The sequence below is a fragment of the Dreissena polymorpha genome, chromosome 7 (genome assembly GCF_020536995.1).
Source record: "Dreissena polymorpha isolate Duluth1 chromosome 7, UMN_Dpol_1.0, whole genome shotgun sequence".
NCBI lineage: Eukaryota > Metazoa > Mollusca > Bivalvia > Myida > Dreissenidae > Dreissena > Dreissena polymorpha.
This window is the reverse complement of record NC_068361.1, coordinates 86619113-86639256: the sequence shown is the minus strand read 5'-3', so window position 1 is coordinate 86639256 and position 20144 is coordinate 86619113. Positions and strand designations below refer to the sequence as shown.

The window sequence follows — 20144 nt, the reverse complement described above, 5'->3', positions numbered from 1 at the left end:
GTTTATCTAGATCGACCATGTAGGTAAGTGGGCTGATCAATAGGTGTAACAGTTTTTAAAAAGGCATAACGACGATAATTTCATCTTAAAGAAGACTCAAGTGGGGTTAAAGCTCTCGCACATTTTAGCGAACAAACACTACAGTACCTTAATCAATTGTCAGCGTGCTACATTGTGTAATAATGGAACGTATAATTAACGCGCCATTCTAAATTATTTTAATATTTGTCTGCCACCTAGGTATCAGACAGAGAAATATATCTATGTTTATTAAAATTAAAGTGCTGCTTGAGTAAACAAAACAGAGACCTGAATGTAAAACAATCATTTAATACATTATCATCATTTATTTAAAAATAAAATACGTGTACCATAAAAACCGTTTATATACATCAGAATCATCAATAACAAAATAAGTTTGGAACAACATTTTTATAATCGAAGGCAAGTGTACATTTTATTAGAAAGCTGGGTTCATACCAATTACCTCTATTAGGAATGCAAACTGCGTTTCTCATAAGAACTTCAAACAAACTGAACATGTAACCGAATTGGTGGAGCCGCACTCTACTTTGTCTCAAACTTCCACAAATTGTTCGCACAATTTTTAACAGAAGTATGCAGGTGAACAATTTCACAATCTTATTCATATGTTTAAATGGCTCCATCTTTTAAGCAGCAATACTTTATGCGTTACACGTCTAAAAAAATATGTCATTTTTTTAACAAACTTACTCCTTTCAAATTAAATGTCCTGAGATTCAAACTCAAGTTTTAAAATATAATAATTAATGTACACAAATTACATTTGCAATCCTTTTTACCAATTTGATTATGTCTCCCAGTTTCTCAATTTATGGTAACAACATAATAATCAACCTAATGCTTTTGTATACTAATGGGCGCGTCTATTAAAAACGTCACAATTAAATAATATTTTTTGGATTTAGGAGATGCAAAATCGACTTGTATTGTTATTTTGAAACCAATTGTGTGTATAAAAATCGACAAGCCTTTGTTTAAACATAATAAGCAAAATATGGACATCCCTGAATACTAACAAACAAATCCATGCATACCTAAATCCGTAATGATGTAACACATTATTTATTGTTTGAATATCTGTGCAAGCATTTAAGGGTGGTGACAGATAGTGTTTCATTTATTAGAGATTATGATCTTATATTTCATAATGGCATATGCAAATTATTTATTAATGTATATGATTGTGTTATTCATTGCTCAGTTTATATTAGCAAATTGAATATAACATAATAAAATCAGTTTAGTTTGTATTATTGTTTTTTTTTGTAACAACGAACATCATCTGTCATACATTTTTGCTGCATTGCTTAGATTTGAGGACTTAAGTTTTAATTAGCACTTTCTAAACACGACATGTCCTTCTTAAAAGATAAGGCATCTAGAGGTCGCAAAATGTTCGCCGTAGATAAATAAATAATTGAGACATAGTCATTTTCCATATTATGGCTTTATTTTATTTTAAAAAAGAAAACATTTATTGTCATATAAAAAGATTTTATTTAATAAAAATACACTTATCGATGTGTTGTATGAACGACTTTGTACAGACTACTCGATTTTGGTGAAGACACAGACACTGTATCGATTTTTTATATGAACAAATCTGCACAGAATATCCGCTTTTGTTATAGCACCCGACACTGTATCAATGCGTTGTATGAACAAATCTGCACAGAACATTCGCTTTTGTTATAGCACCAGACACTGTATCGATCTGTTGTGTAGACAAATTTGCACAGAATACTCGCTTTTGTTATGGCACCAGACACTGTATCTATCGACGTGTTGTATGAACAAATCTGCACATAATATTCGCTTTTTGTAATAGCAACAGACACTGTATCGATGCGTTATATGAACAAATCTGCAAGGAATATTTGCTTGTGCTATAGCACCAGACACTGTATCGATGTGTTATATGAAAAAATCTGCACATAATATTCGCTTTGGTTATAACACCAGACACTGTATCAGTGTGTTGTATGAACAAATCTGCACAGAATATTCGCTTTTGTTATAGCGCCATACACTGTATCGATGCGTTGTATGAACATATCTGCACAGAACATTCGCTTTCGTTATAGCACCATACACTGTATCTATGTGTTGTATTAACAAATTTGCACAGAATATTCGCTTTTGTTATAGCACCAGACACTGTATCGATGTGTTGTATAAACGAATCTGCACAGAATATTCGCTTTGTTGTAGCACCAGACACTGTATCGATGTGTTGTACAAATCGGCACTGAATATTCGCTTTTGTTATAGCACCAGACACTGTATCGATGCGTTGTATGAACAAATCTGCACAGAATATTCGCTTTTGTTATAGCACCAGACACTATATCGATGTAATGTATGGACAAATCTGCACAGAATATTCGCATTTGTTATGGCACCAGACACTATCGATGTGCTGTATGAACAAATCTGCAAAGATTAGTTGGGATTTGTCATTAGTGTATATGTCGCTTGTACATAATAAATGTTAACTGTATGATTTGCAATAGTTCAATGCTCTGACTTCGTTTATTTTCGGATAACACCGCTTTTGAATGTTCATACTATTTTTTCATCAACATTAAAATTGTTTTAACAAAATATTACTCGATCGTGTATACTCGCTTTAGAAAGCATTCCTGTTGTTGTTTTTTAAGAGCTATAAAACAGGCCCTCCTATTATGTTACCACTAATTTAATTCGTAGGCCTTTTTATCGCTCTTTTTGTAGAAATCTTATCAGCCAAGGCAGCCTTTATCTGACCTATGCGCTGAATAAAGATTCACTTACATGTGTAACGAAATGAGACCTCACGATTTCACTTGACATCGGCCTCTTATCCACATTCAATCTATCACGAAAAGATGGTCCCACTGATCATTGTAAGTCGACAGAGAGCAGTGAGTTAAATATGTTTATTTGATTTCTTCGTTTTGTTTCTAGCTTTAACTTTATTTTGAATCATGCATGTATCCTTTCCTAATGCAACACATTTACGCGGTGTTTCTTTTACCCTTTCAGAAGAAAAAACGCATGCGAAAATGAGTGAGTAAATTATAATCATTAATGTGTTTTAAAATGTAATTTGTCTTGATGTTTAACCTTAATATCAAGTAAGAATTAGTATGGGTGGTTTGAAGTTACATAATGATATTCTTGAACATTTGTTTCACATGCTATACTTCGCTGTTCGTTAAATACATGAATGCTTAAAATGTTTATTTAAACAATAATTATGGTCGGGCACATGGTCCTTTTGATTTAAAAAAAAAATAAAACAAACTCTGTGGGGTAAATAAAGCTTTATTCTAGTTAAATCATGCACATACACTCACAATTCCATAAGGCGCATGCCATTCGTGTTAATACAAAAACAGGGTTAGCATTAGGTAAGGCCGACTTTTCATACCAGATAGATTATTAAATAAAAATAAAAAGAGGTAAGGGAGGTAGAAAGCAATTCCGAGCAAGAAAAGCGCTCGACTAATCAAGAAGCCCGCACCATGTAACCCACCGGTCATGACCTTGTCACGTGAGGTTTGGCGCTCTGCATAGTTTTATGTTAAAAAGATATTAAGTTATTTAATACCAATTTAACAAAAGAAACAGCGGGAGCTTCATTCTACAAAACTCAAAAAATCCTTCTTATTAAGCGAGCAATATTTAGTCAAATCATTACCATTAAGACAAAATTCAATACTGTGCATGACAAAAATGCAAATACGATGTTTCATAATTTTACCAGGCATACATGTATGTAATAAACCATTGTGCATATGAAAGTTCTTAAGGTCGTAACTCTAAAGTATGTGGGAGTATAAAACTAAAATTTTAACTGTGCTGAGAATTGTCATACAAAAATATACATATGTTAGATAGGATTTATTCAAGTGTGTAAACGAAACTGATATATTATTAAAAACATGTGGATTTCAAATATCCATACAGTATAAAAGAACCAGCTGAAATGTCATTCTTGTGACAGAAAGATGCCCGAATGGCCGAAAAGAATTCCAATTTTGCCAGGGTCATTGTCAGTTCACTTAGATAATATTTCACATGATAAATACAAACGTCTCCGCGTAGAGGCTTGCAAGTACCTTATTTGTGATAGACGAAAGCGGTGCTAGCATAGTGGGCACATGTATTCAATTCCAAACTGTGTCTAGCTGGCCTGCGCATAAACGACTGTCTGTCATGCGTGTAAGTGGCACTTCGGAGATGCGCTTTCGTATTGATTAACTTTGTAATATGTAATGCGAGTTCGGTGCCAATATTTCTTTATTTATTACAACGATAAACCAGCCTTTTGAAAAACGTACGATTACAATTAATACACTGTTAAAGCAATTTAAACTTCCAAATTACACTTTGAGAATGGCGCTATATAATCGTTTTACAATTAAGTGTTTGCTTTAAATCCTAAAGTATTTCAGATGTGTTTTCGTCTATAAAGGTATCACTTTCGGAACCTACCGTAATTCCCATGTATAATAATCTTTGGAACGGCCCTCCGAATTTGTTATAATTTATTTGGCATCTTTATTCCTGGAACAAACGTCTGAATTCATGTAAAACATTTTTGTTTGGTCGCACGGTTTAGCGATTATAATAATTCGTCTAAATAACAAATACTCTTTTTGAAACCCTTTCTTGCCATAACTTGCACTCGCGGTTTGTGGTATACGATTCAATAACTTTGACATAGATGCATCAAACGGAAGACGTTTATTGATCATAAATATTATATGAGAGTCACCAGAAAATGTCAATATACGCTAGGTTACTTTGATATTGTATTAATACAATTTCACACTTATATAAGCATCGGCCACGTGGACCTTTATAATGAAATAACTTGGTGTCATGTGACTCATGGCATCTTAACGTGTATTAACTTAAGGGTTCCGTCCTTACGTAATCGATTAGCGCTTAACCCCTTGGTCTGCTACAGTTTTACCAGTCTGACCTAAGATGACCCTTTTTTCATGTATCGCACCTAGATCTGAAATAATACTTGGTGTCTCATCGAAATCTTCACAATGCCCATTTTAATCACTGGTAAAATTTGGGATTCACAACGCGCGCGGCCATCAGCATTGATTACCGATAGTCTGACCTTAGATGACCCTTTCTAATGTATCGCGCCTAGAGCTGACATAATACGTGGTTTTTCATCGAAAACTTCACAATTTCCATTCTAATCTCTGGTTACATTTGGGATTCACAACGCGCACGGACATCCGCATTTATTACCGATAGGTATTTATTAATTTCAACACTTTCCAATATTGTTTCGGGTACACGATTTTAAGACCAAGCTTTATTCCATTGAGAGTGAACTTGCGATCACAAGCATCCAAAGGTAAATCATGCCTCAATGCTTAAAAGTTCAGGCTCATAGATCTGGTAAATTTTAACTGGTCCATCTTGGCGGGTATCCAGGCTTCTTTGTTACGGTACCGATACTTAGTTTCAAAGGGGCACTAAAGTTTTTTTCCATGATGATACGACACTTTACTCATGGTTGCATCGATGCTAAAATTCTTTTTTGTCGCGTGACGTTACGTTTTGATTAGAATTTGAAGTTCCGTATGTGTGGAAAGAATACCAAACGAAACCCATGCTCAATATTGAGTTCGTTATTCCTTGTGAAGTCAAAGATTTTTGTAATGTAAGCTAGGTAGAACTCGACATCGGTGCGTTTGATTATGCCGGTGCTGAGGAGCTTGTAAAGGATTCGCATGCTGGCAGACCCCCCCCCCCCCCGCCATTCTTCTACGTAGATTAAGGGCAAAGGGTGGTCCTCAGACGTTTTGAAAGCAATATTGTTTGTTCTCCCGGTCGCCACTTCCGCTAAGCACGTATACTTGTCTTTTACTTTTTGCGGCCGAATTAAGTCTTTTCGACTAGAAAAATGGGTTACATGTGTCGCAAACATGTGTACTGCTTTTATAATTAGTATTTGTCTAGGATCCATGACAGACATGTCACCGTGTGCTGGTATGTATATGTCGCCCGAGGCACTTACAAGATCGTGAAATGACTTACCTGCCTCTCGAACTATGTGATCATTGATCCTTGATGTCAGATGTGGTATAGTCATGCTTTGCTGGTTCATCTGCCATTGTTACTTTCATAGCTCCAAGTCTTTGAGATCGGTCTCTGTTACAAGTCTGATCTTTTTTTTACGCCATAATCTCTCATTGCCGTGGTATATGATAAACGTGCTAAAAATGAGTAGCTATGTACACGACATAACTTAATTAATCACTTCCTCAATTACATTGTCCATTATATGTTTCTGTTTCCTTACTTTCGATTGTTAACATGGTTGTTATATTGGCGGGTATTTCAATTTTCATCACAAGCAAAATATTTTAAGCAATTCCTAACAGCAATGCCGCGCGACTATTCAAGAAGCCCGCCTTGTTACCGACAGGTCATTACCTCGTAACGTGATGTTTTGTGTGCTATTTGTTTGTATGTTTAAACAATTTTAAGTATTTAATAGCAACAAATACGTCGTACACAGAGAAATATAGGATAATTCGGGGTTTGATAAATTTAACGTTATTAGTCTATTTCTACGTATATTAAGAAATCATTTAAGCTCTGACATTGTCATTATGTATTGCATTTGTTAAGGATATGACCAACGCGTTCAATTAAATATGATATAAATAATTATTCGTGTTTGGTTTGATAAATGTATGATTTTAGATACATGTACGAGACTTGTTATTGGCGTCGCTTTCTTCTTGATTGGTGGTAAGTTATGTTGTTTTTTTTGTTTAAAAAAAATTTGATTGCGTTTTTGAGCTTGTCAATTTTGCGTTAAATATCCATGCTTTCACTGCTCGTAAATATCAAATATATTATGCAAACAAATGCAGTCAAATGACTTTTGTACGATCGATCGTATTGTACCATTTTTCTCAGATTCAACTTATTGTCATAAAGATCTAATTGTTCTGGTTGACGAACGTTATATGTCGGTAATTAATGAATTAATGTTCATGGTTTATATTATATTTAATTAAAGGACCATGCTAATAATATTACATGTGGTTGTTTTTTACTTTGTTGAAAACCACTTCCTTCCAATTGGTTGTATAAGGCTTATTGATGATCATACGAAAGTCGATTTCCAAATACATGAAAGTAATGCCATACACGATGGCGATTTCTAAATATCATGAAAATATTTTCAATATAGTGTTTGGCCAGGAAATCCCGGACGCGGATAAACTGAGGTGTCGATTATGCAACAATGCATTGGAGCTTAGAGAGTGCACGAAGCTGGCGGTATGCGACAACAGGACCGAGGTATTATAACGTGATTTGTCATTATTGATCAAATCGTAAAATAATCGCATTTATTGAATTGGTCATATGCACAAAACTATAATGCGTTTCTTTCTAAAAGAATGCAATACAACATATGCGCATAGTCATACCTCTTGTAGGAAGGTCATGGTGTGAGTTAATATAACTAGGAACTCATCAGAATTGTGGGCATTCTATTGCATAGAAATAAATTAACTTCACACGGTGTAGGAATTGCACGTAAAACAATGATCAGGTAAACTTTTTGTAAGAGCACAAATGTGAAGCAGTGATAGCCGATCTTGGCTTTTTATTTTCTTAATAAAGTTTGCAGATATATGACTTGCAAAAGGTTATTTCAAATCAATTGTTGACCCCAAACTACGTAAAAAATTTAAGGTCAAGTAAGGCTTTGTTTACAAAGTAACATACATCAACACATGAATTTCATAAAACACTGCACAGCAATCTCTATTCGATAAAACACACTGATTTGCTTTAGTCTTTTCGACTGAAAATTCATAAAAATGGATTCGACGAAAAGTGAGTTTTAAGTATCGAAAAATGTATGCCGTAATCAACTTAAAATAAATTACTAATCGAAAAGTTATTTGCTATCGTCAAAAACATAGGTTTAATAGGTTTGGTGACCTTTGTTTACAGTTAAATTGTGATTTTGTTTTCCAATTTAATAACAATATGCAGTGAAATTCAGACATCCTTTAAGTCGGTTGAACATTCTATCGTTAGGAAAGTTTAGTTACATTAAAATTAATTCAATTTAATTGAATTTAGCAAAACAGGATCTCAGACTAAATATTTATCTCAGTAAATTTTGCAAAAATAATGAAAATCTCAACATGTATATCATCAAACAAAGTTTAGGGTTGGCACAACAAAAAAGGGTAGATTTTGTTTGAAAAATAAACAAATTTTTTCATCTCTTTACTTGATTATGGCATATTTGACCAACTATTATTCTTGCTGTATCTTATGAAGCGTTCAATTGTCAGCCTTAGCAATTGTCATTGTTGTAATTGACGTGCGTGTAAATGCATAGCGCAAATTATGTATTAAGTAATAAACTGGTAGTAATAATATTATAGTATTACTATAGACATATCACAAGAGGTTGGTACATGTATGGAACGCTTACCCCAATAATCCGGTGTGTTTTGACACCGACATCTCGGCAATTATGCCTTAAATGCAAATACGTTACACTTTTTTTCAAGACGGCGTCTACAGTCGCTATTGAATATTGACGAAATAACTATCAAGAGCACTAAGACCGAAACAAACACGAAGTCTCATTGTTACAAAAATCAGAGAAGTAGATAACAGAGATAGGCAGCTCGAGCGATATCGGCAAACTCTCGCACCTCGCGTGGTTTCGGCGAGATAATTCTAAGCGCGCACCTGTTTGTCGGTTGCCACGGTAGTTAACACGCTTATCAACATTTCTGAAACACGATTCCGCGTTCCAGGTTTTGTGATTGGAAACAAATTAACTTTTACGTATTATCAAAATGAGAATGTATGCGGTATTATCATACAATTGTAAAGTGTCAATAAAAATAAATCATATGCCAAATTGTATAATTTGGCGATTATATCAGGCTCCAGTTTGAAAAAAAACAATGATTACCGGTATTTAAGGATGCGTTTGAAATACGATAAAATATTCAAATAAAGGAGCGATCAGAATCTTACAACAAACAACTAATAATGTTTGTTTTAATTAGATGTTTGTTTTTCATTTTAATTTGATTTTTCCGAATGCCAGTTACCTGGGATATAATTTAAACTAAGCTGTGAACAAATTTGAGCATTTATTCTTGGTCTGATCTAATTGAATGTTTGTGTTCTTTGTTCTCTTTAATAACCGCTAGATTCAATGCACGATTTTACCAATTAGAACATTACCAGCTAGAGTATGTATATAGAAATCGTCAGACCAGTACACTGTGCCATTATCCGATATTTAGCATCTCGATACAGTAATGTAGTCGCTTTTTTGTGTATCTTCATCATGTCTTAGACGGATTTTGTGTCATGTGATGACGAGGATTTAAATCTGGATTTACTTCTAGGTATAGCGATTATGATGAACACTGTGATAGTGAATTTGTGCAGGCCATCTGTCAGTTGTGTATGAGACTCCAGAATGTTAAAAGGTAATGAAAGGCATATTTAGATATCGAGGGGATGTTGTATAGAAGCATAAACTAAACTTTAAAGGTACGCCCTCTTATGTGCATACTGCTATATTATCTGATATATGGCCCGACTCGAGCCAATGAAACCATGTGTGATCATACGGTCTCGTAATAACCTTCATAGTAACAATTTTAGTCCATTCAATACAATAATACTTGAACATAGTTTTTACAGTTGAATGGCATTTCTATATAACTTCATAATTCATTAACAAATACCAATACACCTGGCAAAACATATTCAGCAATGATTGAGTAAGTTCTTGGACTCATAGCCGGTTAATTTACTTTTGAATTTTCGAAGATACCATATCTTCTTCATCAGCTGATCACTGGTTAACTGACGTCACAGTCACATGACCGGTGAAGGGTGACGTGATACGAGGAGACTGTCATACACCTGGGATAGCTTGAGTCGCTTGTCCTTGTTAAGTTGGAGATCAAACAGCGGCGGCCATCACTTTTAAATTTAATAAGCAGTCGTCGATCATTAAATGCCCCCGATTTATATTAAGATTCAGTTATTTACGTTTCCATCCTCCAGTCCGCCTTCTTCTTGTCGTTGAAATGTTATTGTTAAATGGGTTCCAAGTGATAGCAGATGTGTTATGAATTTAGATGTTGTTGGCCGAAAGTTCCTATGTTAAAAGCTAGCGTTCCCGCTGTGTCGTCATTTGAATACTCTCCCGCGCTGTGATACTTGGACCGGTACTCGGGTTGCTCGCAGCCAATCAGAACGCTTCCTTTAAATGACGTAAGGGGCGAACCTCTTCGTTTCGGAAAATTCCGAAAAGAATTTATCCGCCCGAAAGCAATAAACCCTTTTCGGATATACTTAAAGTACTTAAAGCACTCAGTCCCTAATATATACAGCTCACTTTTTCGACAATAACAATAGTGCAGTGTAACCACAACAGTAAGGTTCAATATTTGAGCATATGTACATCATTCTATACATAGATGGTGACGTCACTACGTTCTTGTTAGTCAGACCGGTGTTACACTATGTATTGTAGTGAAATAAGGTCACTTCCAACAGCCTTGCTGTTGGGCTAGCTCTTTAGCGACTTGGTTAAATTGTCTGACTACCACTCTGGAGGTCGTGGGTTCAATCCCCGGCCTGAGCTCAGTATTTTCACATTAATGGCGACGAGACAAAAAAGAACTGTGAATGCGGGAATGGGTCTGAGCTGTTTAATGGTTTCTGGGAGGGCCATGCGGATGCAAGACATGCTGTAGCGGGCGTGTCTGGGCCTTGAAACATTAAAAGGGGGAGGAGTGTAGCGAAATAAGGTCACTTCCAACAGCCTTGCTGTTGGGCTAGCTCTTTAGCGACGTGGTTAAAGTGTCTGACTACCACTCTGGAGGTCGTGGGTTCAATCCCGGCCTGAGCTCAGTATTTTCACATTAGTATGTACATAAATAACAACTTTGAATATTTTCAAGCTACAATGGGCGCCGAAAGCAAAACTTATTCGAAATCATGGAGGACTTACACATTACAAATGCGATTCCTAATGGCAATAAGTAAGTTTTCCATCCTTATTGACTATCTGAGTCGTATTAAAATAACAACGGTAATGCCTACCACAGGTGGAAGTTACGTACCCTGGATAGTATTTTTTAAGGAGCCTAATATATTCAAATCAATACATAGAATCATGTTTGATGAGAAAAAATTGACAAAAAGCCATGAACAAAAAATCCCCACCCTCTGATATTGGTTGATTTCAATATCGGAGGGTGTTTTTTTCATGGCTCTTTGTCATTTTTTTCTCATTAAACATGATTTTATATATTTATTTGAATATATTGGGCTCCTAAAAAAAATTAATTAATTAAAACAAAATACTATCCTGGGAACGTTACTTCCACCTGTGGTGCCTACTAGTGGATCCAGTGTGGCTCGAATGTAATAAAGGTGATTTCAAACTTGTATACTTTGATTGCTTCATGTAACATATTTATGAAATTGAGGGATACCATAAAACTCAATCAGCACTTTAAAATAATATTATTTATTTTATGCTTTCCGGTGGTTAATAGAAAAATATCAGTGAAATAAAACTGGTATTTCACTGTTTCAAACAGTGAAAAATAATAGTGAAAAATAACGATATTTTTCACGGTTTTACTGTGAAATGACGTCATTTTTTCGACGAAATGACGTCATAAATCCAGCGATATATTACCCAGTTAAACTCTTTTACAATTAAATAAACAGTGAAAAAAAAAACATAAAATAAAAAGAAAATTTGTTGGAATCTATGGAATATCGATTTTAATTCACTCGTGATCATAATCAATTCATATTTTCACACGTGGCTCCGCCACGCGTGAAAATATTATTGTATATGGTCACTCGTGAAATAAAATCAATATTCCATCGAATCCAACAAATATCCTCTAATAATGATATAGTCCATTGTACCGGTATATGTTTTCTGTTTTTGTCGCTACAACAACGAGGTGTTTGATGGAAAAAAAAATTTAATCATGCACCTACAAAATTGGGTAAATAAAATCTGGCGTAATTTTCTTATGCAAAGGAATATCAATATGACATGTGCGGTTAAATAAAGTACAAACAGCAATTTATAAAAATATCAGTTATTATTTGATGCAATGCAACCCTTTATAGCTTTGGTCACTCAAAATATGCAAGGTTTTTGCGTAAAATCAAAATGGCTGATTGCAAATATCTGAACAACTGGAAAAACTTGCATGATTTTATTATTTGAAGATCTAGCACAATTAACATATGAGCAGCTATTAAACTCAATTTTCACTTTAAAATAACACCATTTATGATACAGTATTCATAACATAGTATATAATTTCAGTTTTAGTCGCTACAACTATGACCAATTTGGATGGAAACTTTTTTTTGGGCTTTAAACATGTACCCGCAAAATGGGGTGTATAAAATCTGGTGTAATTTTTTTTACCAAAGGAATATCACTATGAAACTGTAAAAATACATAAAGTGCAATAAGCAATGTATACAAATATAAGTTATGATATGATGCAATGCACCCTTCTTAGCTTTGGTCACTCAAAATATGCAAGGATATTGCGGAAAATCCAAATTGCTGAAAGAAAATATCTTAAAAACTGGATATATTGAACCATTTATGATATGATTCATAGTATATTTTTTCAATTTTAGTCTCTGAAACTATGAAAGTTTTGAGGGAAACACATTTTGGCTTAAAGAATGCACCCACAAAATGGCGTAAATAAAATCTGGTGTAATTTTCTTATGTAAAAGATATAACTATTAAACTAAGGACAAAAATACAATAACATCAGCACTGTACAAAAATATTAGTTATGATATGATGAAATGCACCCTTTTGTAGTTTATATCACCCGAAATATGCACGTCTTGATGGAAAACCAAAATGGCTGAAAGCAAGTATGTGACAACTGGGGTAAATTAAAACTTGCAAAATGTCATTTAAAGGTATATCACAATCAAATATGGGAAGCCATAAAACTCAATCTGCACTTGAGCGTGATACCACATATGATGTGATCCATAGTTGATATTCGAAGTTGTAGTCGCTTTACTTATTAAGAGTTTAGATGGAAAATCTAATTCGCTTTGGCATGCATCTGCAAAATGGGGTAAATACAATCTAGTAAAATTACATGATTTAAAAGAATATCAATATGAAATTGTGGGTAGCCATTAAACTGAATCAGCACGTTAAAAAATGTCAAATTCAATAATATGCAGAGCATATTTTTATTCGTTTTAGTTGTCACAAGTTTACTGACATTGAAGCCAAACGTGTCGCTTCAGAAATTAGCGTAAAAATGCAGTAATGTGTGTTACGATTCTTACCGTAACCTCCCATTATGTTGCTTGGTTACTGAACTGGTCTGGTGATAACACTACACAGCAATTGACAAATCATATAGACAAATTCAACATGGTACTCGCTCTTACGTTTGTTGATTTTACACGCTTTTTCTTCAGGCCTTGCAAATCCCGTGACGCGCGAGATATGATAAAGTCGGGATATATCGGAAGAAGGAGCTGCCAATGTCTTATCTACATCTCTGAAAAACGTTAAATGTTTTCATCGTTCTACCCTTCCTTTATAAAAAGTTGAAGAATTTATTTTGAGATGTAAATCTAGCTGCCCAGTTTAATCTCGAAGATGTGCTCGATCCATGTCATGTTGCTAAGACAACATGCTTACGTAGGAACTTCGATTAAGAATAAATGTTAATATTGATCAGATCTCCTGGAAACATATGATACAGGTTTTTACATTCTTATTTTATCCAACATTAAACTTACTATGCAGTACTTAGACATGTGTCAGCATTGCCCAGTTAAGACATTAATCAACAAAACGACATGTTTTCTAACGTTTAAAGTTTGACCTTATATAAATTCATGATCATGTTGAAAGTAACGTCGTAAATGATTGTGTTTAATGTAAAAACATAATTACTTTATATTTAATGTTTTTTTTTGTAACAACAATTCACATTTTCGTCACACAATACTGTATTGCGTTATTCTCATGTAACTAGTTTAATAGAAATATTCATGGGTCACAAATAGTTATACTAGAACAAAGGGTCAATTACTTTGCGACTCATTTTTTAAAACTAAAATATACAGTATAGTATAAAAGTATAATAAAATACGGGGTGCGATCTTAAAAACATTGCTCTGTATATGAAAACAAACGTGTTTAAGACATTAGTGATCAGAGTCTTCTTAAGTAGATTCTCGTATTAAAGACAGTGATTGACAATTATTCAGAGGTTATTGGCAACCTTGTTGATTATCACCCCAACACGTCAATAATGGCCGGTGGGCCGAAAACCTGGAGGATATATTTGACTCATAATGGCAATGATAATCAAACACCAGGTTGCCAATAACCTCTGAATAATAGCCCATCACTGTCCTTAGTACGAGAGTCTACTTAAGAATATTGACAACATATTTAATTAATGATGTTAAAAATCAAACTTTATAAGACGAACCACGATGTCGTTAAATTGACACTTTTAATTGACAGATGTTGTGTTCCGTTCACAGGAATGCTACATGGACCAGGTTGTGACGGAAACGTTCAATACTGTGTACCGAGGAGGTTGCCGAAGAAGAGAAATAAGTACGTTGCTTGAACTGCTGCCACGCGATTATGTGCTGGGTTGTTTAATTATTTTCTTAATATAAAACATTATTTACAGAAATTAGGTAAGTTTCTGAAAACATTAACATGCCTTTTTGCAGAGTGTATATTTCGATGCTTGGTTAGAATCGATGTTTATGTATTAGCATACATATGTGAAACTCGTTAATTTTCTCTCTCTTTATATCCACGATCTTAATTGTGATGCCGTGACAAACAATAATTTAGATATTATAAATAAGCAAGGACTTACTCTTGCAGTAATGCGATTTATTAACATATATTTTGTTTGTGAAATTAAGGCATGAGGGACTACAGGGCCGTCTGCTTAAAGCCGTGAAGTCTTTATACAGTGATGTGAAATGTTGTGTGAGAGTAAATTGGTTAGATTCAGAGTGGTTCGACGTCAAATGCGGCTTGAAGCAGGGCAGTCCTTTGTTCCCTGTGCTATTCAATATCTACATAAATGATTTGATATCCTTTTTGAGTAACTTATGAGTAGGTATTGACATAGATAATCAACAAGTATGTATTCTCCTTTTTGCTGATGATGTAGTTCTGCTCGCAAAAAATGCTGATGACCTCCAACTGTTATTAGATTCTTTTTCTGCCTGGTGTTCATGAAATTAAATGCAAGTTAACTGTGATAAATCAAAGATTGTTCATTTTAGACCAAAAAGTGTTTAAAAAACTGAACATGTGTTTAAAATTGCTGGAATGAACTTAAAAATACGTTGGTGTTATCTTAAATGAGTACTTAGACTACCATGAAATAGCAAAAAAGTGAAGCTAAGTCTGCATCTAGAGCACTGGGTTTAGTAATTTCTAAATGTAAAGCTTTTGGAGGCTTGGGGTTTTCAACCTTTACAAAACTGTTTTAGTCCATGATATGGCCCATAATTAATTATAATGCGTCAATATGGGGAGATAAATCCTATTCATGCAATAACGTTGTTCAGAATAGAGCCATGCGGTACTATCTTGGTGTTGGTAAATACACGCCAAATGCGGCTGTTTTGGGTGAAATGGGCTGGACACCACCAATAGTTAAACAATTAGGATCTGTTTGTAGAAAGCATTTAAGAAATGTGAAGATGGATGAATCTAGACTTTACAAGAAAATGTATAATTGGACAAAATCAATATCTGTTCGAAATGGGTACACAAGATTAAAGGTGTGTTTAAGTTATCTTAATATGTCTTATATTGTAGATATACCATTAGATATTAGTTAACATGTTATAATTGATATAGAGTGATATAAGTTATTAGCAAAGGAAACTGTTAAATGGAGAAATTTTGTTAATAGAGAATCTGGACAAAAGGGCATAGGACGTAATAAATTAAGGACTTATAAACTATTTAAAGTAAATTTTGGTACTGAAACATATTTTAGCGGTAAAATACCATTCAATTATAGAAGTGATTTAACTAAGTTTAGGTGTGGTGTGGCGCCGCTTAGTTTAAAGACCGGTCAGTATGAATATATAGAGCTATGTAATAGGACTTGTTTCTATTGTACAGATAAGATTGAGGATGAAATACATGTACTCTTTCACTGTCCGTTGTATGTTGATGCAAGGAAAATGCTAATGGATAATATAAGTGTAAATCCTGATAATCATGCCATGTCAGATTGTGAAAAATTGAAATATATTGACTACAAAGAATGTTATGTATTCAGCCCAAACCTGCTATTCTATTCTTCATGAAAGGAAAAAATACATCTACTCAAAATAGGTTAAAAACTTTTATGAAACCTTCTTTGGAGTATTTTTCCTTTTTGACGATGCTGCGAAGCATCGTCTAAGTTATCATATCATGAAAAAATTCTTCACAATGGAAACCTATGTAAAAGACCGAGCCAGTCCGATTGAGATAGCTCGATTTTTCTTATCGGCATACCTCGCTGATTATCATTGATAAAGGTATAAGAAGCTCAGCTATAAATAGGACAGCATATTCTGGGAAAAGATTAAATAATAATTTGAAAACGTTAATTTTAAATCAGTTATATTCAATCCATTATATGTTTATAGATCAATGAAACAACTATGCATTTTCTGTTTTGTATTGACATTTGTCGTGATTCAGTAAATAAATTGCGAATTAAAACGTGTATACAGTGGAACGCCTCAAAACCGGACATCCCCGGGACCAAGAGGAAATTCCGGTTTAGAGAGGATTCCGGTTAAGAGGGGAAATTGTCTATTTTACTTTCAGAAGCTCAATAACATAGCTGATATGGAAAAAAACACTTTTAGCAAAATTTAATAGTTTATTTACATATAACATTTATTGATACTGCATCACATAAGAACAACACATGTCACTTAATCTATTGATTCGAAAGCAATATCATTCACAACATAAAACAAACAGTGCAACCTGAAAAACAAACAATTTTACACATGTATGCATTTTTTAGGTGAATTTAGTTCCTTTTTACACTGAAAAACATCTTCCAACGACACAGCCGCCCATGAGACGCTTTTAAAGTCACTAATTCCTAATTCCTTAGCAAAGCACCGTGCCTTTTCCTGTTTGATCGGACCAGAGATCGGCAATGACTTAGCCCTTACATTACAGAACCTGTCCCAAACAAGTTCGTTGATGTTTCTAAATGTCATTTCATTGTTAAACCGACGTTTGTTTGGTGAAGAGTTTTCCCAATGAGATATGTACGCAGACTATTTTCGCACGATATCCCCGACCGTCGACTTTCCTACCCTATATTTCTCTGACAGAATCCATAGTGTAGGTTAAGGGAACATCTCTGATTCTTTTATCAATTTGATTTGGTCTTCTAGAGACAATTCCACGGGCCTTCGCTTAGAAGGAGGTTTGGACATTTTTAGTCTTAGTTATCTTAATTACCAATTTGAAAATCTAAATGAATATATAAATGCAACTGCTTCAAGAACTCTGCAAATCACCATTTTATATGACATTAAATTAGAATTTGTAATAAACTACACACAATAAAATAGCATTAAGATTATTAAAATTTAACACAGCTTCCTACATCAACAACAAAACACACTAAAGAACTCTATGTTTGTTATTAGTAATTATAATCAGTATTATCACCTCTATTGATCGATATATACATCACAGGGCAAGTATCTTTAAATTGGTTTGCGATTTTTACATTTTACAAATTTTCGACCACCTTTATTAATTTCACGCGTCTTTAATCCGCTATTCACAACTTTTCGATACTAGGTCTAAGGTGCGATAAACTGGCCCTGAATGGTTTAGAGGGGTGCAATTACGAATGGAATGACCCAATTTTGATCCAAAGAATGACCGGTATTCGGAATTGAGGGGATTCCGGTCTCGAGGAGATATTTTACGCATGGTTTTATAGGGAAAAAAATTGGACCGGACAATTTTTCCGGTTTAGAGAGGATTCCGGTATAAAGGGGATCCGGTTTAGAGGGTTTCCACTGTAATTAAATTTCAATGCTATCATGAGTGTAAAGAAAATGAATTATTTTGAACCTGTCATTTGTAAACGTTGTAGCGACTATGGTATATAAACAGCATAACAGCCGTATCATATCTGTGATACTCACTCTTCTGCGTGCTTTCTCATTTTGCATGTTTTATAAACTTTTCAAACATAAATTACAGAGCCACATCAGTGCACAAACTATGTTTGACAATTCATTCGTTCGTTGGAAATTGTTTGCTGTTTTAAACACATATTAGGTCATATCACGGAGATTTAGTTAACCTTACCGTGTGTTCATGGGCGAACTCACGTATTCAAGTGCTCTTACGACTATGTGCTCATACCCACTTTCGATCGGGAATCATCATGCAATTATTGCCGTACTTAAGGAACAAACATGCCTAAGCTTATTAAATTAGAGAAAAAGAACAATAATCAAAAGAGAAAAAGTATATGTTCATGCACATGGATTGTGAAATCACGTCCGTACACATAGCATCATTAACTTAGAAAAGGAAACAACGAAATATAAAGTTTGGTATAATATACATGTGAAATTAAAGAGAATGGTATAATAAAAGAGCATGTCAAGTTTTGAATGTATATGCTGAAACGTAATGTTATAACCCACAAACGTTTTACTGTAACAGACAAGTGGTACAGAAAATACACGTCGAACACCTTTTTAAAGATATTTCTTGTTATATTTGATCGAGAATGTAACCCGCCTCCCAGTTTCGCTGCAAGGATCAAGTTCCCCACGTTTACTACTTCCCCGTACCCCCATTTTTTTTCGTACCCTACATTTTTCGTACCCAATTGTTTTCGTACCCAATTTTTTTTCGCACCCAAATTTTTGCTCGTAACCAATTTTTTTTTCGTACCCAATTTTTTTTCCTACCCAATTTTTTTCGTAACCAAATCTTTTTACGTACTAATTTTTTTTTGGTCGTAATTGTTGTACCCAAAATTTTCGCTACCCATTTTTCCTACCAAAAATTTGTGTACCCACATACACAATTGGGGTGATGTAGAAAAACTTAAATAGATGCTTTTATATCAATCCTGTTCAAAGCATCGTCACACCAGTACTGTCAGTACTTTGATCATTATTATATGCAAGTTTGTAACATGCTTGTTAGTGCAAAATAACTCACTTGAATGGTGTGCACCCAGACTGAGGAGACCAAATCCTGTATAAAGTCAAACAGAATTTATGGCAAACCGGGTAGGGTTGCTTATTCCTTTGGAATAAGTATGTTCTGGATGTCTGTTCTGCTAAATATGTCTCTTTGAAATCAGTCTGGCGTCACCGTTCGGGTTTAAATGTATATTGTTTTAAAATGTAATCAATGTCACTATAGTATTAGTCAACAGGGGTCTTTTAGTTTGTATCTAAGTTTAGGTAACCATTGCTTATCAGTTCATTTCCGACCTGGTCAGAGTTGATAATCGATTTCTTAAACCATTTTTATACTATGCGCGTTATTGCCACTTTTGTTAACAGTGTCAGTATTTTAGTTCATTATATCTTATGGCAGTATTTAATTGTGGATGAGCAATAGTAACCCAACTTTAATTTAGATATGTATATAAAGAACCAGTATGTGAAATTAAGAAATATTTTAATCCTCAAAGTCTCTTATAATTCTACATAGAATGGCCATTTTTTATGTTTTTATGAATGTTTTTCATGCTCTGTAATAAGTATGTACATGAAATGGATGAGACTAACCACTTAAATAAAACATTGAATTGAATGTATTGTGTTCAGTTATATGTATACATGCATAATTTGTATTATAATACTTATTATTTTAAAGAAGAACAATTATAAGCAAACAAGTTTGTTTAACACGGCTAATTTCAAATAAATGCTTATAAATTTGAAATATGCAGAATTAATTACATGAATACATGTTGTAG

The 20144-nt window shown here is 34.1% G+C and overlaps 1 protein-coding gene across 1 annotated transcript in view; it reads left to right on the top strand.

The window, feature by feature from the left end:
- Positions 1-20144, top strand: part of LOC127837588 (uncharacterized) — a 377541-nt gene that overhangs the window by 258435 nt on the left and 98962 nt on the right. Inside the window, exons 2-5 of the mRNA XM_052364840.1 lie at positions 3070-3093; positions 6772-6819; positions 7268-7377; positions 14665-14719. Of these exons, the coding sequence (XP_052220800.1) occupies positions 3090-3093; positions 6772-6819; positions 7268-7377; positions 14665-14719 (217 nt within the window). The 5' untranslated portion in view covers positions 3070-3089. The remainder of the gene's footprint in view (positions 1-3069; positions 3094-6771; positions 6820-7267; positions 7378-14664; positions 14720-20144) is intronic.